The 18,590-nt window shown below is 36.3% G+C and overlaps 1 protein-coding gene across 14 annotated transcripts in view; it reads left to right on the top strand.

Moving 5' to 3' along the window:
- Window positions 1–18,590, top strand: part of MLLT10 (MLLT10 histone lysine methyltransferase DOT1L cofactor) — a 236,313-nt gene that overhangs the window by 136,310 nt on the left and 81,413 nt on the right. For all 14 annotated transcript variants that reach the window (XM_032349580.1, XM_032349576.1, XM_032349581.1 and 11 more), the window contains one exon: window positions 7,223–7,318. In XM_032349580.1, coding sequence (XP_032205471.1) covers window positions 7,223–7,318 — 96 coding nt within the window. The remainder of the gene's footprint in view (window positions 1–7,222; window positions 7,319–18,590) is intronic.

Consider the following 18,590-nt stretch of genomic DNA (forward strand, 5'->3'; position numbering starts at 1 on the left):
ATGAAAAATATTGGTATTTTGTTAGGAATTGCATTAAATGTTTAGAGTGGTTTGGGTGGTGTAGACGTTTCACCAATATTTGTTCTTCCAGTTCATTAGTGTGGAATGTTTCTCCATTTCTTTCCATTCTTTTGACTTTAATCAGTGTTTTACAGTTTTCAGAGTACAGATTTTTCACCTCTTGATTAAGTTTATTTCTAGATAATTTATTATTTTTGGTGCATTGTGCGTGGGATTGTTTCTTAATTTTCACTTTTTGCTGCTTCATTATTAGTGTATGGGAATGCAGCAGATTTCGGTTTATTGATTTTGTATCCTGCAGCTTTAGTAGCAGTTCTAGTAGTTTTTTGGTGGAGTCTTTAAAGTTTTCTTTGTATAACAACATGTCATCTGTAAAGAGTTTATTTCTTCCTTGCCAGTTTGGATGCCATGTATGTATGTATGTATGTATGTATGTATGTTATCTGATTGCTGTGGCAAGAACGTCCAGTACTATGTTGAATAAAAGTGGTGAGAGTGGACATTTTGTCTTGTTTGACCTTAGGGGAAAGCTCTCAGTTTTTCACCATTGAATGTGATATTTGCTGTAGGTGTTTCATATAAGGTCGTTATTTTGTTGAGGTATGTGAGGGCTAATAAGTAGTTTTGCCTCTTTCTGAGCCCAGACGGAATGGTAAGGTCTCAGTATAAAAGCTCAGGTAGGACAATACAAGTTTTCGGTAAAAAAACCCAGGCTTAGATCTCTTTTTAAACTCGATTAAACGTGTTGTACTAGATTTTAATCTTTCTACTGTGTCAGGGTTTCTCATTCCTATGGGAGAATACCCTCAGATTTTATAGAATTCATTCTTAGCCTAGATCCTTGATTTTCAGAGTTAGCACCTCATCACTCTTCATGTCTTTCTTTCCTAATTTTTCCTATTTCTGCCCTGAAGCTGGTCCTACTCTTTAGGAAGAAAAAGAACTAAAAAAATTTCTTCTTTCCAGATTTGGGAGTATTCTAAGAATATATTTTTGTGGTATTCTAAGAATTTTAAGGAATTGGAAATAGTAAGATTTAATAGCTGAATCCTATAGCTCAGACCGGGACAATTTCTTCTCTGTTTCTAAAATCTATTTCATTGCTTGGTTGCCAGTTTTTGTTTAACGAATTATTACCTGTCTTTTTCATCTTCCTAATTTCAGTTGCTGTTGGCTTTCTTGTTTGTTTGATTGATTGATTGCTGGTTTTGTTCGTTTTCTTTTTCACTTGTTTAACGTTGGAAAAATATAATGTGATTTCACATCACCTTTTTAAGTGCTGAGAGTTATTTAAACATAGGCACTCTTTCCTTTTGGAAATTCAGTTCCATCACAGAATTGAATTATGTTAAAATAACTCTTTTTTTTTTTTAATGTTATGGCTACGTATTACTTTCTAATAATTTCTAATATTCAGCTCCCTGATGAACTCTTCTTGGCACTTAATGAAACTCTTTACTACATACTAGTGTTTTTAGCCTTTGTTAAAAAGGAAGGAGGAAAAAAATTGACTCTAGGGGTGCCTGGATGGCTCAGGTCATGATCCCGGGGTCCAGGGATTGAGCCCCATGTAGATCTCCTTGCTCAGTGAGAAGTCTGCTTCTCACTCTTTCTGCCACTCCCTCTGCTTATGCTCTCTCTCTCTCTCTCAAATAAATGAATAAAAAAAAAATCTTTAAAAAAAATTACTTTAGAATTTTTCTGATAAGTAAGCTCAAGCTTGTTTGAGATTGCATTCCTTCTAGAATTTACTTTCTGGTTTACCCTAAAAATTTCTGTCAGTGGTTCAGTGATTATATGTGTACTTTCAGAACTCTCTTAGATCTGTTTAATTTCTTTGGGTCTCAAGAAATGAATTTAAATATTATCTCTACTTTCTTATCCTTTAATTTTCCTTTAAGAATTTCTTCACTCTTTTCAGTTGGCACATGGAAACTCTAAATCTAAAAACTCCTGTATAATTCATTCCTTAGTTTCTTTTTTTTTAAGATTTTATTTATTTTATTTGACAGAGAGAGAGATCACAAGTAAGCAGAGAGTCAGGCAGAGAGAGAAGGGGAAGCAGGCTCCCTGCTGAGCAGAGAGCCGGATGTGGGGCTCCATCCCAGGACACTGAGATCATGACCTGAGCCAAAGGCAGTGGCTTAATCCACTGAGCCACCCAGGCGCCCCATTCCTTAGTTTCTTTACATGGAAAGAAAGTTCATCCTGGAACTAAAGCTACTTTAAAATAGAAATTTTTCTCTCCCTTCCTTCTCTCCTTCCTTCTCATTCCTTTCTTTCCCCACTCTTTCAAATTTCCATGTTAAAATTTCTCATCATGGATACCTTATCTATTTTTTTTTAGTTGAAAAAAGTCTGCTTTTTAAAAGTTTAGTTCAGGGGCGCCTGGGTGGCTCAGTGGGTTAAAAGTTTAGTTCAGTTTCTTTGGGGGCGTAGATATAAGAGTTTACTTTGTGGTTGTTTAAATGATTTGTTTCTGATCTATAAAAATGGGTCATCGTAGGGCTCTTTTGAAGATTAAATGAGATAATTTATATGTTTGTATAATTCTGATTATTTTTATTGTTAATTGTGCACACTGATTCAGTTGGAGTGACACTGGTTGTCTTGACCTTTACATATGGCTTTACATAAAAAATATTCAGTATTATTTATTTCCTTCTGGCTGTTTTCTTTTCATGCATAATACATTTAAAAAACAAACTCATATTAACCATTTTTCTAAATCTCCAAGTAGTCCTTCAGAATATACTTATTTTAATGGCCGTTATATGGTTTTATAGTAATTTTTTCAACCACATCTCTGTTCTTGCATATTTAGATTGTTTTCAGGTTTTTTTCTCATTGCAAATAGTACTGTAATAAACCACACCACACCACAACTTATTTAAACCTTTGTTCATGGATGCGTTGGTGGCTCAATTGGTAAAGCATCTGCCTTCAGCTCCCAGTCCTAGGATCAATTCCCACATTGGGCTTTCCTACTTCTCCCTCTGCCTGCCACTCCCCCTGCTTGTGTGCTCTCATTCTCTCTCCCTCTCTCTCTTTCTGACAAATAAATCTTTAAAAAAATTATTTTTTTGTTTACCTCCTGGAAGTGAAATTACTAGGACAAAAGGCATTTTTATGGTTTCTAATTCTTGCTTTTAAAATTGTCCTTCACATATTTATATAATCTCTCTGATGTATGCAAGTGCTCATTTCAACATTGGGTCTTATCATAAAAAACATCACAAAATACAAAACCCAACAATTCTGATCACTAGGTGAGAGAAAAATACTACTTTTACTTTTTTAATAGTTGAGTTGCACATTTTTTGTGTTGTTTAGTGACTCTTTATTTCATGAGTTCTTTGTACATTATTCTGTGGCATTTATGTAGGTATTTTTTTTTTATCTGTAAAAAAGTTTAAATAGTGCTAATACATAGGACATATTAATTTTACTCATTTTCTAGTATTTTGCTTTTTAATTGTCTTTAAATTGATGTAGAAGCATTTTAAATTTGAATAACTAAAACGGCTTTTCCCTTTCTAAATTTTTACTTTCTTTTAATACTTGGAAGAGTCTTTTCTTCCTAAAAGTACTGTATTTCAAAAATATTTCCTGCCAGACTTCTGGATTATTTCAGTTGTCACATAATGGTTTAAATAATCCATCTGGATTTTGTTTTATTTTGAGTAAGATATTTTCCCCCAAATTATTTACCAGTTTTTCTACTACCATTATTTTGTAATTTTAGCTGTTCTCTACAGATTTGGAAACCCTTCCTATTTACATATAATTGAATCTTTTTCTGGAAACTCGTTTTGTTCTATTGATATATTAAAATCAGCCTGTGTCTCTTTCTCTCTTTTAAATCCATCTCCAGATTTTTATTTAAATTCTAGTTAGTTAACATACAGTGTAATATTAGTTTCAGCTGTAGAAATAGTGATTTGTCACTTCATACAATACCCAGTGCTCATCACAAGTGCCCTCCTTAATCCCCATCACCTGTTTAAACTCATCCTCCCACTCAGATCCCCTCCAGTAACCCTCAGCTTGTTATCTTTCTTTCTTTCTTTTTTTTTTTTTTTTTTAAGATTTTATTTATTTATTTATTTGACAGAGAGAAATCACAAGTAGACGGAGAGGCAGGCAGAGAGAGAGAGAGAGAGGGAAGCAGGCTCCCTGCTGAGCAGAGAGCCCGATGCAGGACTCAATCCTAGGACCCTGAGAACATGACCTGAGCTGAAGGCAGCAGCTTAACCCACTGAGCCACCCAGGCGCCCCCTCAGTTTGTTTTCTAAAGAGGAGTCTGTTACTTGGTTTGCCTCCCTCCCACCCTCCCCCCATCTTCATTTGTTTCTTAACTCACATGTGTCAGTCATATACGGTATTTTTCTTTCTCTGAGTTATTTCACTTAAATAATACTCTGGCTCAACCTACATCATTGCAAATATCAAGTTTCATTCCTTTTTGTGGCTGAGTAATATTCCTCTGTGTGTGTGTGTGTGTATCACTTTTTTTTTTTTTTAAGATTTTATTTATTTACTTGGAAGAGAGACCACAAGTAGGTAGAGAAGCAGGCAGAGAGAGAGAGGAGGAAGCAGGCTCCCCGGTGAGCAGAGAGCCTGATGTGGGACTTGATCCCAGGACTCTGGGATCATGACCTGAGCTGAAGGCAGAGGCTTTAACCCACTGAGCTACCCAGGTGCCACTGTGTATCACATCTTTATGCATTCATTAGTCTGTGGACATTTGGGCTCTTTTCCACAGTTTGTTGATAATGCTGTTGTAAACATCAGGGTGTATGTGGCCCTACAAATCAGTAATTTTGTATCCTTTGGGTAAGTATCTAGTAGTGCAATTCCTGGGTCATAGGGTAGTTCTATTTTTAACCTTTTGAGAAACCTCCAGACTGTTTCCAGGGTAAAATCACATAAGTTGTCCTCTGTATATAATTCAAAGTAATGAAAGTAATCAGACTGCTCTCATTCATATTTTATAGACTAATAATTTAATGTGTTCAGTCTGTTTCCACTGAACATTTGCAGTCCTCATCTCAGGATACATTTCTTGATCTCTCACATGGGACCAGAGTTCTGTATAATCCCATGAGTATGTTCACACTTTCATGTATGTACATGTGCATACTTTGCCTTTTATTTCAAATAGTTTCCATGTTTTAAGTGTTTGTTTACCTTCTTGGGTCATTTACTATCAAATCATTCCAGTTCTCCTATTGTTGACGAATAAAAGCCATTTTGGGAAGTAGAACAGGACGGACAGAAAAGCCTTCTTTATTATCTTTATGGGAGAAAAATACTGATATAGAATGTATAGATCCAGGGTCATTTGAACCTCATATTTATAAATTAGATTGTAATTTATACTTTTTTAAACTCTTACTACCCAGTTGTGGATTCTAGTCCTGATTCAGTTAGCTACTGTTACTTGAGAAAGCATCCCATAACTTACAGTGCCTAATAACAGGCAGGGCTTAGCAGGAACAACGCATCTTTTATTCATGTGGTATCAGCTGGGTTTACCCGTGAGGCTACATTCAACTGGTGGCTGGTGGGGTAGAGTAAAATAGGGTTATGTTATGTTATGTTATGTTATGTTATAATATTCTTTTGACATTTTTAAGTTGTTTTACTAAATAATTCCAGCAAGATAGTCTTATTCACATGTCTGGTGCTGTCTATAAGGTTGGGTACTTCAGTTCTTCTCCATAGGGTCTAATTGTCTACTTGGCTTCTCTGTCAGAGAATATAAACTCATTATTTACATGGTGGCTGGAATCCAAAGGGCAAAGGTGGAAGCCATTTAAGATTTTTTAAAGCCTTGAGCTCCTGAACTTGTACATCACTGTGCCGTATCCTCTTGGCTAAAGCAAGTCACAAAACTAACCCAGGTTTATGTGTGTGGAGAAGAGGACATCTTATGATGGAAGGAGCAGTGACATCCTAGTACAAAGAAACAGAGGCATGATTGGTGGATCATTATTAAAATCTGTTGCAATTAAAATGTAACTCTTTAAATGATAGTAAATTTCACACCCAATACTGATTCTTGCATACTAATTCAAACAATTGAAAAAAATTTGGTTAAAATTTTTTGTTGTTAAATAAAGTTGGCTCCTAATATGTAATTAACTTGTAATTAATTTAATTCTTTCTTATATTCATTTCATCAGTTTTAGTACTTCAGAGTGAAAGTAGCACACCACAACTTCAGAGTATCTATTTTTTTTTTTTTTTAATGATATTATTTATTTATTTGACAGACAAAGTTCACAAGTAGGCAGAGAGGCAGGCAGAGAGAGACGAGGAAGCAGGCTCCCTGCCAAGCAGAGAGCCCGATGCGGGGCTCAATCCCAGGACCCTGAGATCATGACCTGAGCTGAAGGCAGAGGCTTTAACCCACTGAGCCACCCAGGCGCCCCCAGAGTATCTATTTTTTGTTAGATGTAGCTGATTCACTCATTTCCTTTTTTAAAGATTTATTTATTTATTTATGTTTGGAAAGAGAGAGAGAAGAGCACACATGTAAGTGAGCAAGGGCAGAGGGAGAGGAAGGGAAATTTTAGGTAGACTCCCCACGGAGCACAGAGCCTGACTCTGGGCTCAATCTAATGATTCCGAGATCATGACCTGAGCCAAAATCAAAAGTCAGATTCCTAACAGACTGAGCCACCCAGAACCCCCAATTCATTCATTTTCCCAGTAAACCTAGGAAAGAATTTATTGCCTGAGTTTCTAGTTTGTGGGCCATAGAATTTAATGTATAGTGATACAGAATCTGACACTGTTCTAATGTGATACTGCATGTTAGACTGCTATTTAAATTTTAAAGTGCAGTTCATAAAATGTACACAGAAGTATTTGGTGTCTTTAACAAGAAGAAAATACAGTTTGCCAGGTATAAATGTAGCAAATGATTATGGGCTTTAGTTGTTTATATATAATTTTAGGTTGGTTAAGAGTAAGTATGTTGAAGTCACTTTAACTTAACACTAGTAATGTCATATTACTAGTATTGTTTATAAAATAATAAAGCATGATCAGCAGAAGTAATCTTTTTATTTTTTGACAAGTATTCATTAACATTTTGAATTACTAAACAGAATTATGGAAGAAACTCATCTTTATTGTATATATATGGTTATAATTTATATTTAATTTGGATCTTATTTCTATTCTTTTCTAGAAATATAAAGAAAAGGACAAACACAAACAGAAACATAAGAAGCAACCAGAACCGTCACCTGCATTGGTTCCTTCTTTGACTGTTACCACAGAGAAAGTAAGTTTTAAGTGCCATATTTTGTTTTATATAAGAACTAGTTGTGTGCTGGTTTTTTACCTTTAAGAAATGTTCTTATTCTCAGTGTCCTGGTTCCCTTTAACTTTTCCTACCTCTTTAACCCTACATTAAGCACTTTAGGATTCCTATTTCTTAGTCCTTTATCCTACTTTCTGTTTATTCTATACTTGTTTTTGAAAAATAATTAAGTAAGCCTAACCGTTTGGGGAGGGCATCATTGAGATTAAGCATTTGGGCTTTGGGGACGCCTGGGTGGCTCAGTTGGTTAAGCTGCTGCCTTTGGCCCAGGTCGCGATCCCAGGGCCCTGGGATTAAGTCCCGCATTGGGTTCCTTACTCAGCCGGGAGCCTGCTTCTCTCTCTGCCTCTGCCTGCCCCTGTGCCTGCTTGCGTGCTTGCTCTTTATCTCTCTCTCTCTGACAAATAAGTAAATAAAATATTTTAGGAAAAATAAAAATAAATAAAATAAAACACAGTGTTCAAATAAAAAAGAATTTGAGTTGTAGAGTGGGTTTTGTCCACCTGTGATTTTGAATTCTGGCTTCACCACTTACTGAAAGAGCTGTTAGGTTAATTAACCTCTTTGCCACCTCAGTTTCATCTTCTGTAAAGTGGGAGAAATAATTATTGGAATTGAGTGAGATAGTATAGGCAAAGCAATTATAATAAAATCTGGTTCATAGGAAGTATTATAGTTATTATAGTAAGTGTTAAATAGTAATAAGATTATTATTGTATACCTAATATGAAAATAAATGGAGACAGGGAAAGACAGTGATGACACAGGTAGAAGGAGTGAGGTGGAAGTACAGTAGGAGGCTGGGCAAGGGGCCATTCATGTAGGGTTCTGTAAGCCAGTGGAAATGCTTGGTTTTTTAGTTTGAATGAAAAGTGAGCCATTGGTGTTTTGAACCGAGATGTAATATGATCTCTCTTAGGTACTGTAAGGATCTGTGGCTCTTCATTGCAGATAGACTGTAGAGAGTCAAGGATGCAAGTAGGGAGGCCATTAGGAGATAATTACAGCAATGCAGAGAGAGATGGTGTGAACAGTGGAGGTGGTGAGAGGTAATCAGATTCTGAGTATGTTTAAAAGTAGCTTTCTCATAAAGAAGATGAGAGAGAGAGAGAGAGAGGATTCAAAGAAGAGTCCAAGGGTATTGGGCCAGTAGCTAGAAGGGATGAAATTGCTGTTAACAAAGATGGTAAAGGCTGTGGGTGTGGTAAGTTGAGGGCAAGATGAAGAATTCAGTTTTGGATATGGTACTTGTATTCTCCTGCTGTTGGGACAAATTTAACAGTTTAAAAAAATATATAAGCTTACTGTGTTCTTGTTCTGTAGGCCAGAAGACTGGGTGGGCTCAGGTGATTACTCTGGGTCTCTCAAAGGTGAAATCAAGGGGTTGGATGCCCTGGGTTCTCACCTGGCCATAGGAGCAAGTGCTTCTAAGCTCATTCAGGTGGTTAGATTTATGCCCATTTTCTTTCTGGCTCTCAACTGGGGTCTGCCCTTCAGTTCCAGAGGCTCTCTTCAGTCCTTGCACATGTGCCTCTCCATTTCAGAGCCAGCAGTGGCTTGTTGAACCCTACCACCCTTGGGATCTTTCTTCTATTGCATCTCTTCTGCTTCTGGCCAGAGAAAGTTCTCTTCAAGGGTTCATGAGATTAGATTGGGCCTGCTTGAAAAATCTGGGATAATTATCTGGGATAATTTTCTTTTTTGAAGTGTGTAACCTTAGTTACATTAGCAAAGGCCCTTTTGCCATGTAACATAACATATTTCAGGGATTCAGGTTTCAGGGATTAGGATGTGGACTTCTTGGCAGGCTCTTCAGCCTACATTAGGGTTAAGATATTTATTAGACATCCAAGTAGAAATGTTAATTAGCCAGTGGCATGCATAGTCTGGCATTTGGGAAAGAGGTCCAGACTTTGGACATAAATTTGGGAGTTGTCTCTCTATGGAGTTTACTTTAAGCCTTAAGAGTGGGTGCCAATAGAGTGACGAGTGTAGGTAGGGAGGATAAGAGGTCTTAGGAAGCCCTAGGGCTGGCATTGGGGAAAGAAAAGGGGAAACCAGTAAACAAGACTAAGAAGAAGAGGTCAAGATTTGGAAGTAAACCAAGAGGATATGAATATGCTGGAAGCCAAGTTAAAGAAAGAAAAGTCAACCATGTCATGATAGTATGAGGACTAGCTGTCGTGTTGAGTCATAAGATGACCTGAAAGTTCTAGTTTGAACTTTCTAGAATGTTAAAAATGGGAAACATGCAGTATGTACACTTTTTTATCTGACTCCTTTCACTCAGTGTAAGTATTTTGAGATTCATCTGTGTTGTATGTATCAGTAGCTTATTTCTTTTTATTGCTGACTACTTTCTAATATGTGGACATAACTCTGATTATCCATTCAGCAATTGATGGACATTCAGATTGTTTTCCAGTTAGACTGTTACAAATAAAGCTACTGGAAACATTATACAAATCTTTTTACAGACATATTTTTCTTGCATAAATACCCAGGAATGGAATAACTAGGTCACATGGTAAGTACATCCTAATTTTTAAAGACAGTATTCCACTATTTTCGAAAATAGTTGTACCATTTGATGATTCTTTTGGTAGTGTACCAGAGTCCTTGTCCTCTACATTGTCTGCAACACTTGGAATGCTCAGTCATTGTAATTTTACAATTCCTAGTGTGAATGGTGTGAATGCTATAGTTTCTCATTGTGGTTTCAGTCTGCATTTCTTTAATGACTGCTTTATGTTGAACACCTTTCCATGTGCATGTTTGACATTCTTTATTTTCTTTGGTGAAGGTCTGCTCAGATCTATCCACTACTTGCACTTTTTTAATGGCTTGTTGTTTTCTTTATTTCTTTTTTTTTAGAAGATTTTATTTATTTGTCAGAGACCAAGCACGATAAGCAGGGGAGCAGCAGGCAGGGGGAGAGGGAGAAGCAGGCTTCCCGCTGAGCAAGGAGCCCGATGTGGAACTTGATCCCAGGACCCTGGGATCATGACCTGAGCCGAAGGCAGACACTTAAACAACTGAGCCACCCAGGCATCCCTGGCTTGTTTGGTTTTTTTTCTTTTCTTTTCTTTTCTTTTCTTTTCTTTTCTTTTTTAAAGATTTTATTTATTTTATTTGACAGATAGAGATGACAAGTAGGCAGAGAGGCAGGCAGAGAGAGAGGGAGGAGGAAGCAGGCTCCCTGCTGAGCAGAGAGCCCTATGTGGGACTCGATCCCAGGGCCCTGAGACCATGACCTGAGCTGAAGGCAGAGGCTTTAACCCACTGAGCCACCCAGGTGCCCCTGTTTGTTTTCTTAATACTGCATTTTGTGAGCCATTATGTGTTCTGGATACAAGTCCTTTATCAGATACATTATTTTTGCAAGTATTTTTCCCACTCAGTGACTTAAACAGACTTTTGTTTTTAAGGTAGACTTCATGTCTAACGTGGAGCCCAGTGTGGGACCTGAACCCATGACCCCCATGTTAATTACATGTTCAGTATATACATTTAAAAATATGTTTTCTTCTGTAAATTTTATATTTTTTATGTTTCACATTTAGGCCTGTAATCCATTTTGTGTTAAATTTTGCATATATGAGTTATACATCTAAGTCCACTTATTGAATGACTTATCTATTGAATTATATAGATAACTGGTTTTTCTAGGCCCACATATGGGACAGACTGTCCTTTCTCCACTGAATTGCCTTTACCTACATTTGTTGAAACCCATTTGACCATGTATGTATCAGTTCTCCATTGATCTGTTTATCTGCTTTTAGGTTTAATACCACACTATCTTGATTACTGTAGCTTTATAATAACCAGTTAGGTCAGGTAGGATCCATCTTCTGACTTAATTCTTCTATTTCAGAGTCATTATGGCTATCAACATAGAATTGTTCTGTTTTTATGTGAATTTTAGAATCAGATTGTCAGGTTGTAGAAATAAAACTGCCTGTATTTTTATTTAAACTGCATTGAGTCTACAAATCATATTGAGGGAGAATTGGTGTCTTAACAATATTGAGTCTTCTGATTCATGAAAAGAATACATCTCTTCATTTATTTCTTTATCTTAGCAGCAAGTGTGCAGGTTTTGTACATCTTTTTCTAGCTCCAACCCTGAATATTTGATGTTTTTTGATACTATTATGATCTTTTTTTAAAAGGTCAATTTCTGATTGTTCCTTACTAGTATATAGAAATACATGTTTAAATTTTTTTATGTTTATCTGGTATCTTGCAAACTTGCTGAAATTTTATTTCCAGTAGCTTAACTGATCCTGTGGGATTTTCCCATATGATCATGGCAACTACAAATAAGATAATTGTACTTTATCCTTTCTCATCTGCCCCTTATTTCTTATTATATTGTTAAATATTTAAGTGGTGAGAGTGAGCATGTTTGCTTTGTACAATTACTTTGAAAAAAAATTTTTTTTAAGATTTTATTTATTTTAGAGATAGGGAGAACATGAGAAGAGGGAAGGGCAGAGGGAGAGAATCTTGGAGTTCCATGAGAGGGCTCAGTCTCATGACCCTGAGATTATGACCTGAGCTGAAATGAAGAATCCCACATTTAACTAACTGAACCACATAGGTGCCCGGGGGAAAGTAATCCTTTAACATTATATATGATGTTTAGGAAGTATCTTTCTACTCCTAGTTTGCTGAGAGTTATCAGCCATGGATATTAGATTTTGTCAAATAATTTTTCTACATATTTTGATAGATTGATATGATAGTTATTTTTTTCTTTTTTAATCTGTTAATATGGTGAAGTGCATTGACTGATATCTCCTCCCCCCACCCCCCTGCCCTGGTTAAGCCAAACTTGTATTCCTGGGATAAATCCTAGCCTTGATACATTACCATTTTTAAATATTACTGAATTCGGTTTTTTGAAATTTAAAGGAATTTTTGCATCCGTATTCATGAGGGATCTTGGACTATATATTTCTTTCTTTCTTTCTTTCTTTCTTTCTTTCTTTCTTTCTTTCTTTCTTTCAAGATGTCATTTATTTGTTTTGAGAGAGAAAGACAGAGTTCACATGTGTGAGTCTGGGGATGGGCAGAGGCAGAGGGAGAGAGAGAATCTCAGGCAGACTCCATGATAAGCACAGAGCCCTAAAGGGCTTGATCTCACCACCCTGAGATTATGATCTGAGCTGAAGTCAAGAGTCAGACGCTTAACTGACTGAGCCACCTGGGCACCCATGTAGTTTTCTTTTCTTAGAATGTCTTTGGATTTGTTTGCAAAAATAATTGCTGGCCTCAGATTAAGTTGCTAGATGTTCAGTTTTGTTCAGTTTTCTGGCAAAGTTTGTCTAGATTTGATATTGTTTCTTAATGTCCGGTAGGATTTACTTTTAAAGCCATTTGGGCATAGAGTTTTTCTTGGGAAAGTTTTTAAACTATAATCCATTTCCTTAATAGCTAGAGGACTATTTAGGTTATCTATTCTTGAGGTACCTTTGACAATTTGTATCTTTTTTTCTTTTCTAGTCTAGGCTTGCTAGAGGTTTTGAATTTTATTGATCTTAAATTTTTAGCTTTTGTATTCATTGATTTTCTCTGTTGGATCTTATTATTTTATATTTTAGTTTTCAGTAGTTTTAGTTTTTCTGCTCTGATTTTATTTTTTTCCTTCCCACTTCTTGGTTTACTCCATTCTTCTTTTTCTAATTTTTTTAAGGTATGAGAGGACAGAATTTATTTGAGGCCTTTCTTTTTAATGAGATAGGCAGTTTTAAAAAAATTAATAAAATTTAAAATGAAGTTTTAGAGGTGTTAGCTGTTCACTAGAATGGAATCGTACTTTCTAGTTTAGAACCTACAAATAATACATGTTTTGCACTGACATTTTCATAAATACTCAACTTTGAAAATTTGTAAGTAAATTTGTGCATTTTCATTTTTAGGAAGTGAACACCCAAAAGAAGTTCCCACACACAAAAATTAAAGAAGGAATAGATAAATGGGTAAATTTAAGTGCTGTGTGGGTGGGGAAATTTTGTTTGGCAGTCAAGTGGCAGACAACTAGCTCTTATTTATTTTTTTAAAATGCAGCTTAAACCAACTTAAACCAAAACAAAACCAGTTTATCCATTTTTTTCCCCCACTCCGCACTCCTCCCTTGCCTCTGGCAACTGCTAATCTTTATATTTTAGAGCAGTTAGATTTGCAGCAAAATTGAATGGAAGGTACAGAGATTTCCAGTGTACCCTCTAGTACCATTGTCAGAGTGGTACATTTATTACAAGCTATGAACCTACACTGAAACACCATTATTGCCCAAAGTCCATAGTTGACATTGGGGTTCACTCTTGGTGTTATAAGGTTGTATTCAATGGGTTTTAAAAAATATTTAATGTTATGGTATCCTGTAGAATAGTTTCACTACCCTGAAAATTCTCTGTGTTCTGCCTGTTTATTCCCCCTTCCTGTCACGCCCAGCAACTACTAATCTTTTTACTATCTCCATAGTTTCACCTTTTCTAGAATGTTGTATATAGTTGGAATCATACAGTTTGTAGCTTATTCAGATTGACTTCTTTAATAGTAATATGCTTTAAAGTTTCCTCCATGTCTTTTTTTAAAAACATCTTAAGACATTATATTTTTTAGAGCAGTTTCAGATTCACAGCAAAATTGAGAGGGAGATAATCCATATATCCCCTATTCCCACACATACCTAGCCTCCCCTATTATCAACACCTCTCAACAAAGTGTTAAGTTTGTTACTATCAGTGAACCTACACTGACACATAATTATCACCCAAACTTCATAGTCGTGGTGTGTGTTCTGTGGTTTGGATACATGTATAATGACATGTATCCACCATGATAGTATCATACAGAAAGTCACTGCCCGGAATGTCCTCTGTTTTCCAGCTATTCATCCTTCCCACCCTCCAGCCCCTTGCAGCCACTGATCTTTTGACTGTGTCCATACTTTCACCTTTTTTGAAATGTCATATAGTTGGAATCTTACAGTATGTACCATTTTCTGGCTGGCTTTTTTCACTTAGTAATACGCATTTAAGATTCTTCCATGTCTTTCCAAGGCTTGATAACTGATTTCGTTCTAGGACTGAATATTACTTCATTGACTGGATATACCACAGTTTATTTATCCATTTACCTACAGAAGGACATCTTGGTTGCTTCCAGGTTTTGGCAGTTAGGAATAAAGCTTCTGTAAACATCCATGTGCAGGTTTTTGTGTGGATGTAATTTTTCACTTTCAAAGAGCATGATTGTGGGAAAATATGGTAGGAGTATGTTTATAGGAAAGTGCCAAACGGTCTTCTAGTGCCACGAGTGATTTGAGAGTTCCTTTTTCTTTACATCCTCAGCAGCATTTGGTGTTGTAATTGTTCTGGATATTGGCCATGATAATAGGTGTGTAGTGGTATCTCACTGTTTAAATTTTCATTCCTCTGCTGACATAGGATGTGGAGCTTCTTTTCTTATGCTCACTTGCTATCTGTATATCTTTTTTGATGAGGTGTCAGGTTTCTGGCTCTTTTTAAAATCAGTTCATTTGTTTTCTTATTGTTGACTTTTAAGAGTTCTTTATATATTTTGGATAAATCTTTTTATCATGTATCTCTGTCTCTTTATTAGAGTACAGTTGAGAACACAGTGTTGGATTAGTCTCAGCTGTACAACCTGTACAACATGACACAACAACTCTGTGTCATGCTATGCTCACTACAAGTGTAGCTATCATCTGTCACCATATAATGCTATTAAAATGCCATTGACTATATTCCCTCTGCTGTATCTTTTAATTCCCATAACTTATTCTTTCCATAACTGGAAGACTGTATCTCCTACTCCCCTTTACCCATTTTGCTTTTACCCCCATGTCCCTCCTCTTTAGCAACCATTGGTTTGTTCTCTTTATTTATAGGTCTGATTCTGCTTTTTGCTTGCTTATTCATTTATTTTTTAGATTTTACACATAAGAAGATGTTTGACTTATTTCACTTAGTGTAATAATATCCTGTAGGTTTATCTATGTTGTTGTAAATGGCAAGTTCTTGTCCTTTTATAAGGCTGCATAATATTCCATTGTGTATTCCTTTCCATTCCATGTGTGTATATGTAACACATCTTCTTTATTAATCTATCAGAGTGGCCACTTGGGTTGCTTTCATATCTTGGCTCTTATAAATAAAGCTGGTATAAGCAAAGGATGTGCGTGTATCTTTTTGAATCCCACTACCTGGTCATTGAATTATCGGATCATGTGGTATTTCTATTTTTAATTTTTTTTGAGGAATAAAGAACTTTTTATTATATGTAAATAAGGTTATCTTGTTTTCTTCTGAATTCCGCTTTTAATTTTTTGGGGACTTCCATACTGTTTTCCACTGTGATTAGAACAATTTAACATTCCCACCAGCAGTGCCCGAAGATTCTTTGTTTTCCTTATCTTTGCCAACACTTGTTATTTCTTGTTCTTTTGATTCTAGCCATTCTGATAGGTATGAGGTGGTATCTCACTGTTTCTGATTTGCATATTTCCCTGATGATTAGTGACGTTTGGCATCTTTTCATGTGTCTGTTGGCTATCTGTATATGTCATCTTTGGAAAAATGTTTATTCAGATCCTCTGTCCATTTTCCAGTCACCTTTTTTGTTGGTGTTGAGTTGTATAACTTCTTTATATATTTTGGATATTAACCCCTTTTCAGATATATCATTGACAGATATGCTCTAATGCAGTAGGTTACCTTTTTTGTTTCTTAATAGTAATCTGACAGTTCTATACATTATTCAGTGCTCATCATGGTAAGTGTTTTATTTCTCTGTTTGACAGAGAGAGAGAGTCAGTGAGAGAGGGAACATAAGCAGGGGGAGTGGGAAAGGGAGAAGCAGGCTTCCTGCCAAGCAGGGAGCCTGATGCAGGGCTGGATGCCAGGGCTCTGGGATCATGACCTGAGCCAAAGGCAGGCACTTAATGACTGGGCCATCCAGGCGCCCCACAATAGGTTACCTTTGTGTTTTGTTAATTATTTCCTTTTCTGTTCAAAAGCTTCTTATTTTGATGAAGCCCCAGTAGTTTATTTTTGCTTTTATTTTCCCTGCCTGAGGAGATAGACCTAGAAAAATGTTTCTGTAACCTATATTTTCTTTAAGGAATTTTCTGGTTTCAGGTCTCACATTTAGGTCTTTAATCCATGTTGAGTTTCTTTTTGTGTATGGTGTAAGAAAGTGGTCCAGTTTCATCCTTTTGAATGTAGCCATCCAGCTTCAGGACCATTTATTTATTAATTAATTTATTTAGATTTTATTTAGTTGAGAGTACATGCCAGCACGAGTGGGGGAGGGGCAAAGGGAGACGGAGAAGCTGACTTCCCACTGAGCACAGAGCGAGAAGCCTAGGTCTTGATCCCAGGACCGCCCTGGCTTCTTGACCTGAGCCTAAGGCAGCTGCTTAGGTGCCCCTAAGGTGCCACCCATGTGCCCCTTCAGCACCATTTATTGAAGCAACTGTCTTTTCCCCATTGTATATTCTTGCCTCCTTTGTCATAGATTAATTGACAATGGAGGCATGGGTTTATTTCTGCGTTCTCTGTTCTGTTCTATGTGTGTCTGTTTTTGTACCAGTACCATAGTGTTTTGATTGCAACAGCTTTGTAGTAGATAACTGAGATCTGGATTTGAGATACTTCCAACTTTGTTGTTCTTTTTAAATATTGTTTTGGCTATTTGGGGTGTTTTGTGGTTCCATACAAATGTTAGTATTATTTGTCGTAGTTTTTGTGGAAAATGTCAGCTATGTCCTTTTCAAATATTTTCTAACAACCTGTAGCTTAACTTTTTATTTTCTTGACTATGTCTTTCACAGAGCAGAAGTTTTTAATTTTAGTTAAGTTCAGCTTACCAATTCTCTCTTTCATGGATTGTGCTTTTGGTGTTGTATCTGAAAAGTCATTGCCAAACCTAAGATTATCCTTATTTTCTCCCATGTTCTAGGAGATTTATAGTTTTGTATTTTACATTTAAATCTGTGATCTGTTTTGAGTTAATTCTTGTGAAGGCTGTAAATAAACTTGTGTCTAGATTAATTTTTTGCATATGGATATTCAGTTCTGGTGCTCTTTATTGAAAAGTCTGTCTTAGTGCCATTGTGTTTCTTTTGCACCTTTGTTAAAATTCAGCTGAGACGTCTGGGTGGCTCAGTTGATTAAGTGGCTAACTCTTGATTTCAACTCAGGGTGTGATCTCAGGGTCCTGGAATCAAACTCTGCGTTGGACTCCTTACTCAGTGGGCAAGTCTTCTCTTACCCTCTGTCCCTCCTACTGTTGCTTTTTCTTTCTCTCTAAAATAAATAAATGAAACTTTTTAAAAGATCAATTGATTGTATTTATGTGGGTCTGTTTCTGAACTCTATTATCAGTTCCATTGATCTTTTTATTCTTTCAATGGCACTACTCTGTCTTAATTACTATAGCTTTAAAGGAAGTCTGAAATTGAGTTATGTCAGTACTTAAACTTTTTTCTTGACCTTTAATATTGTGTTGGCTATTCTTTCTTTTGCCTTTTCATATATATGCTTTAGAATTAGTTTGTCAGTACCCACAAGTCATTTGCTGGAATTTTGATTGAAATTGTACTGAATCTCAGGATGTCTGGTGGCTTATTCAGTTGAGTGGTCAGCTGATTTCAGCTCAGGTCCCATGATTGAGTCACACATAGGACTCTGTGCTGAGCCTCCAGTCTTCTTCCGGATTCTCTCTTCGTTGGCCACCCCCTGCTGGTGGGCATGTGCCCACACGTGCGCCCACAAACGCACATGCTCTCCCTCTCTCAAATAAATAAGTAGATATTTTTAAAAAAGAGATTGTATTGAATCTGCAGATCAATTTGGGAGGAACTGACATCTTGACAGTATTAAGTTTTGCTGTGAAGTTGGGATATATCTTCATTTATTTAGTTCTTTGATTTTGTTCATAGAAGTTTTGTTGTTTTTCTCATAGAGACCTTAACCTTATATATATTTTGTTAGATTTAAACTTTAATTTTCAGAGGCGGTGTTGTAAATAATACTGTGTTTTTAATGTAAAATTCCACTTGTTTCCTGTTAGTATATGAAAGCAGTTTTTCTCTTCTCTTTCTTGGCAGAGGGTGACAGAGGGACAGGGAAAGAGAGGTTCTTTTTTTTTTTTTAAAAGAGATTTTATTTATTTATTTGACAGAGATTACAAGTAG

The sequence above is a fragment of the Mustela erminea genome, chromosome 6 (assembly GCF_009829155.1).
Source record: "Mustela erminea isolate mMusErm1 chromosome 6, mMusErm1.Pri, whole genome shotgun sequence".
Taxonomy (NCBI): Eukaryota; Metazoa; Chordata; class Mammalia; order Carnivora; family Mustelidae; genus Mustela; species Mustela erminea.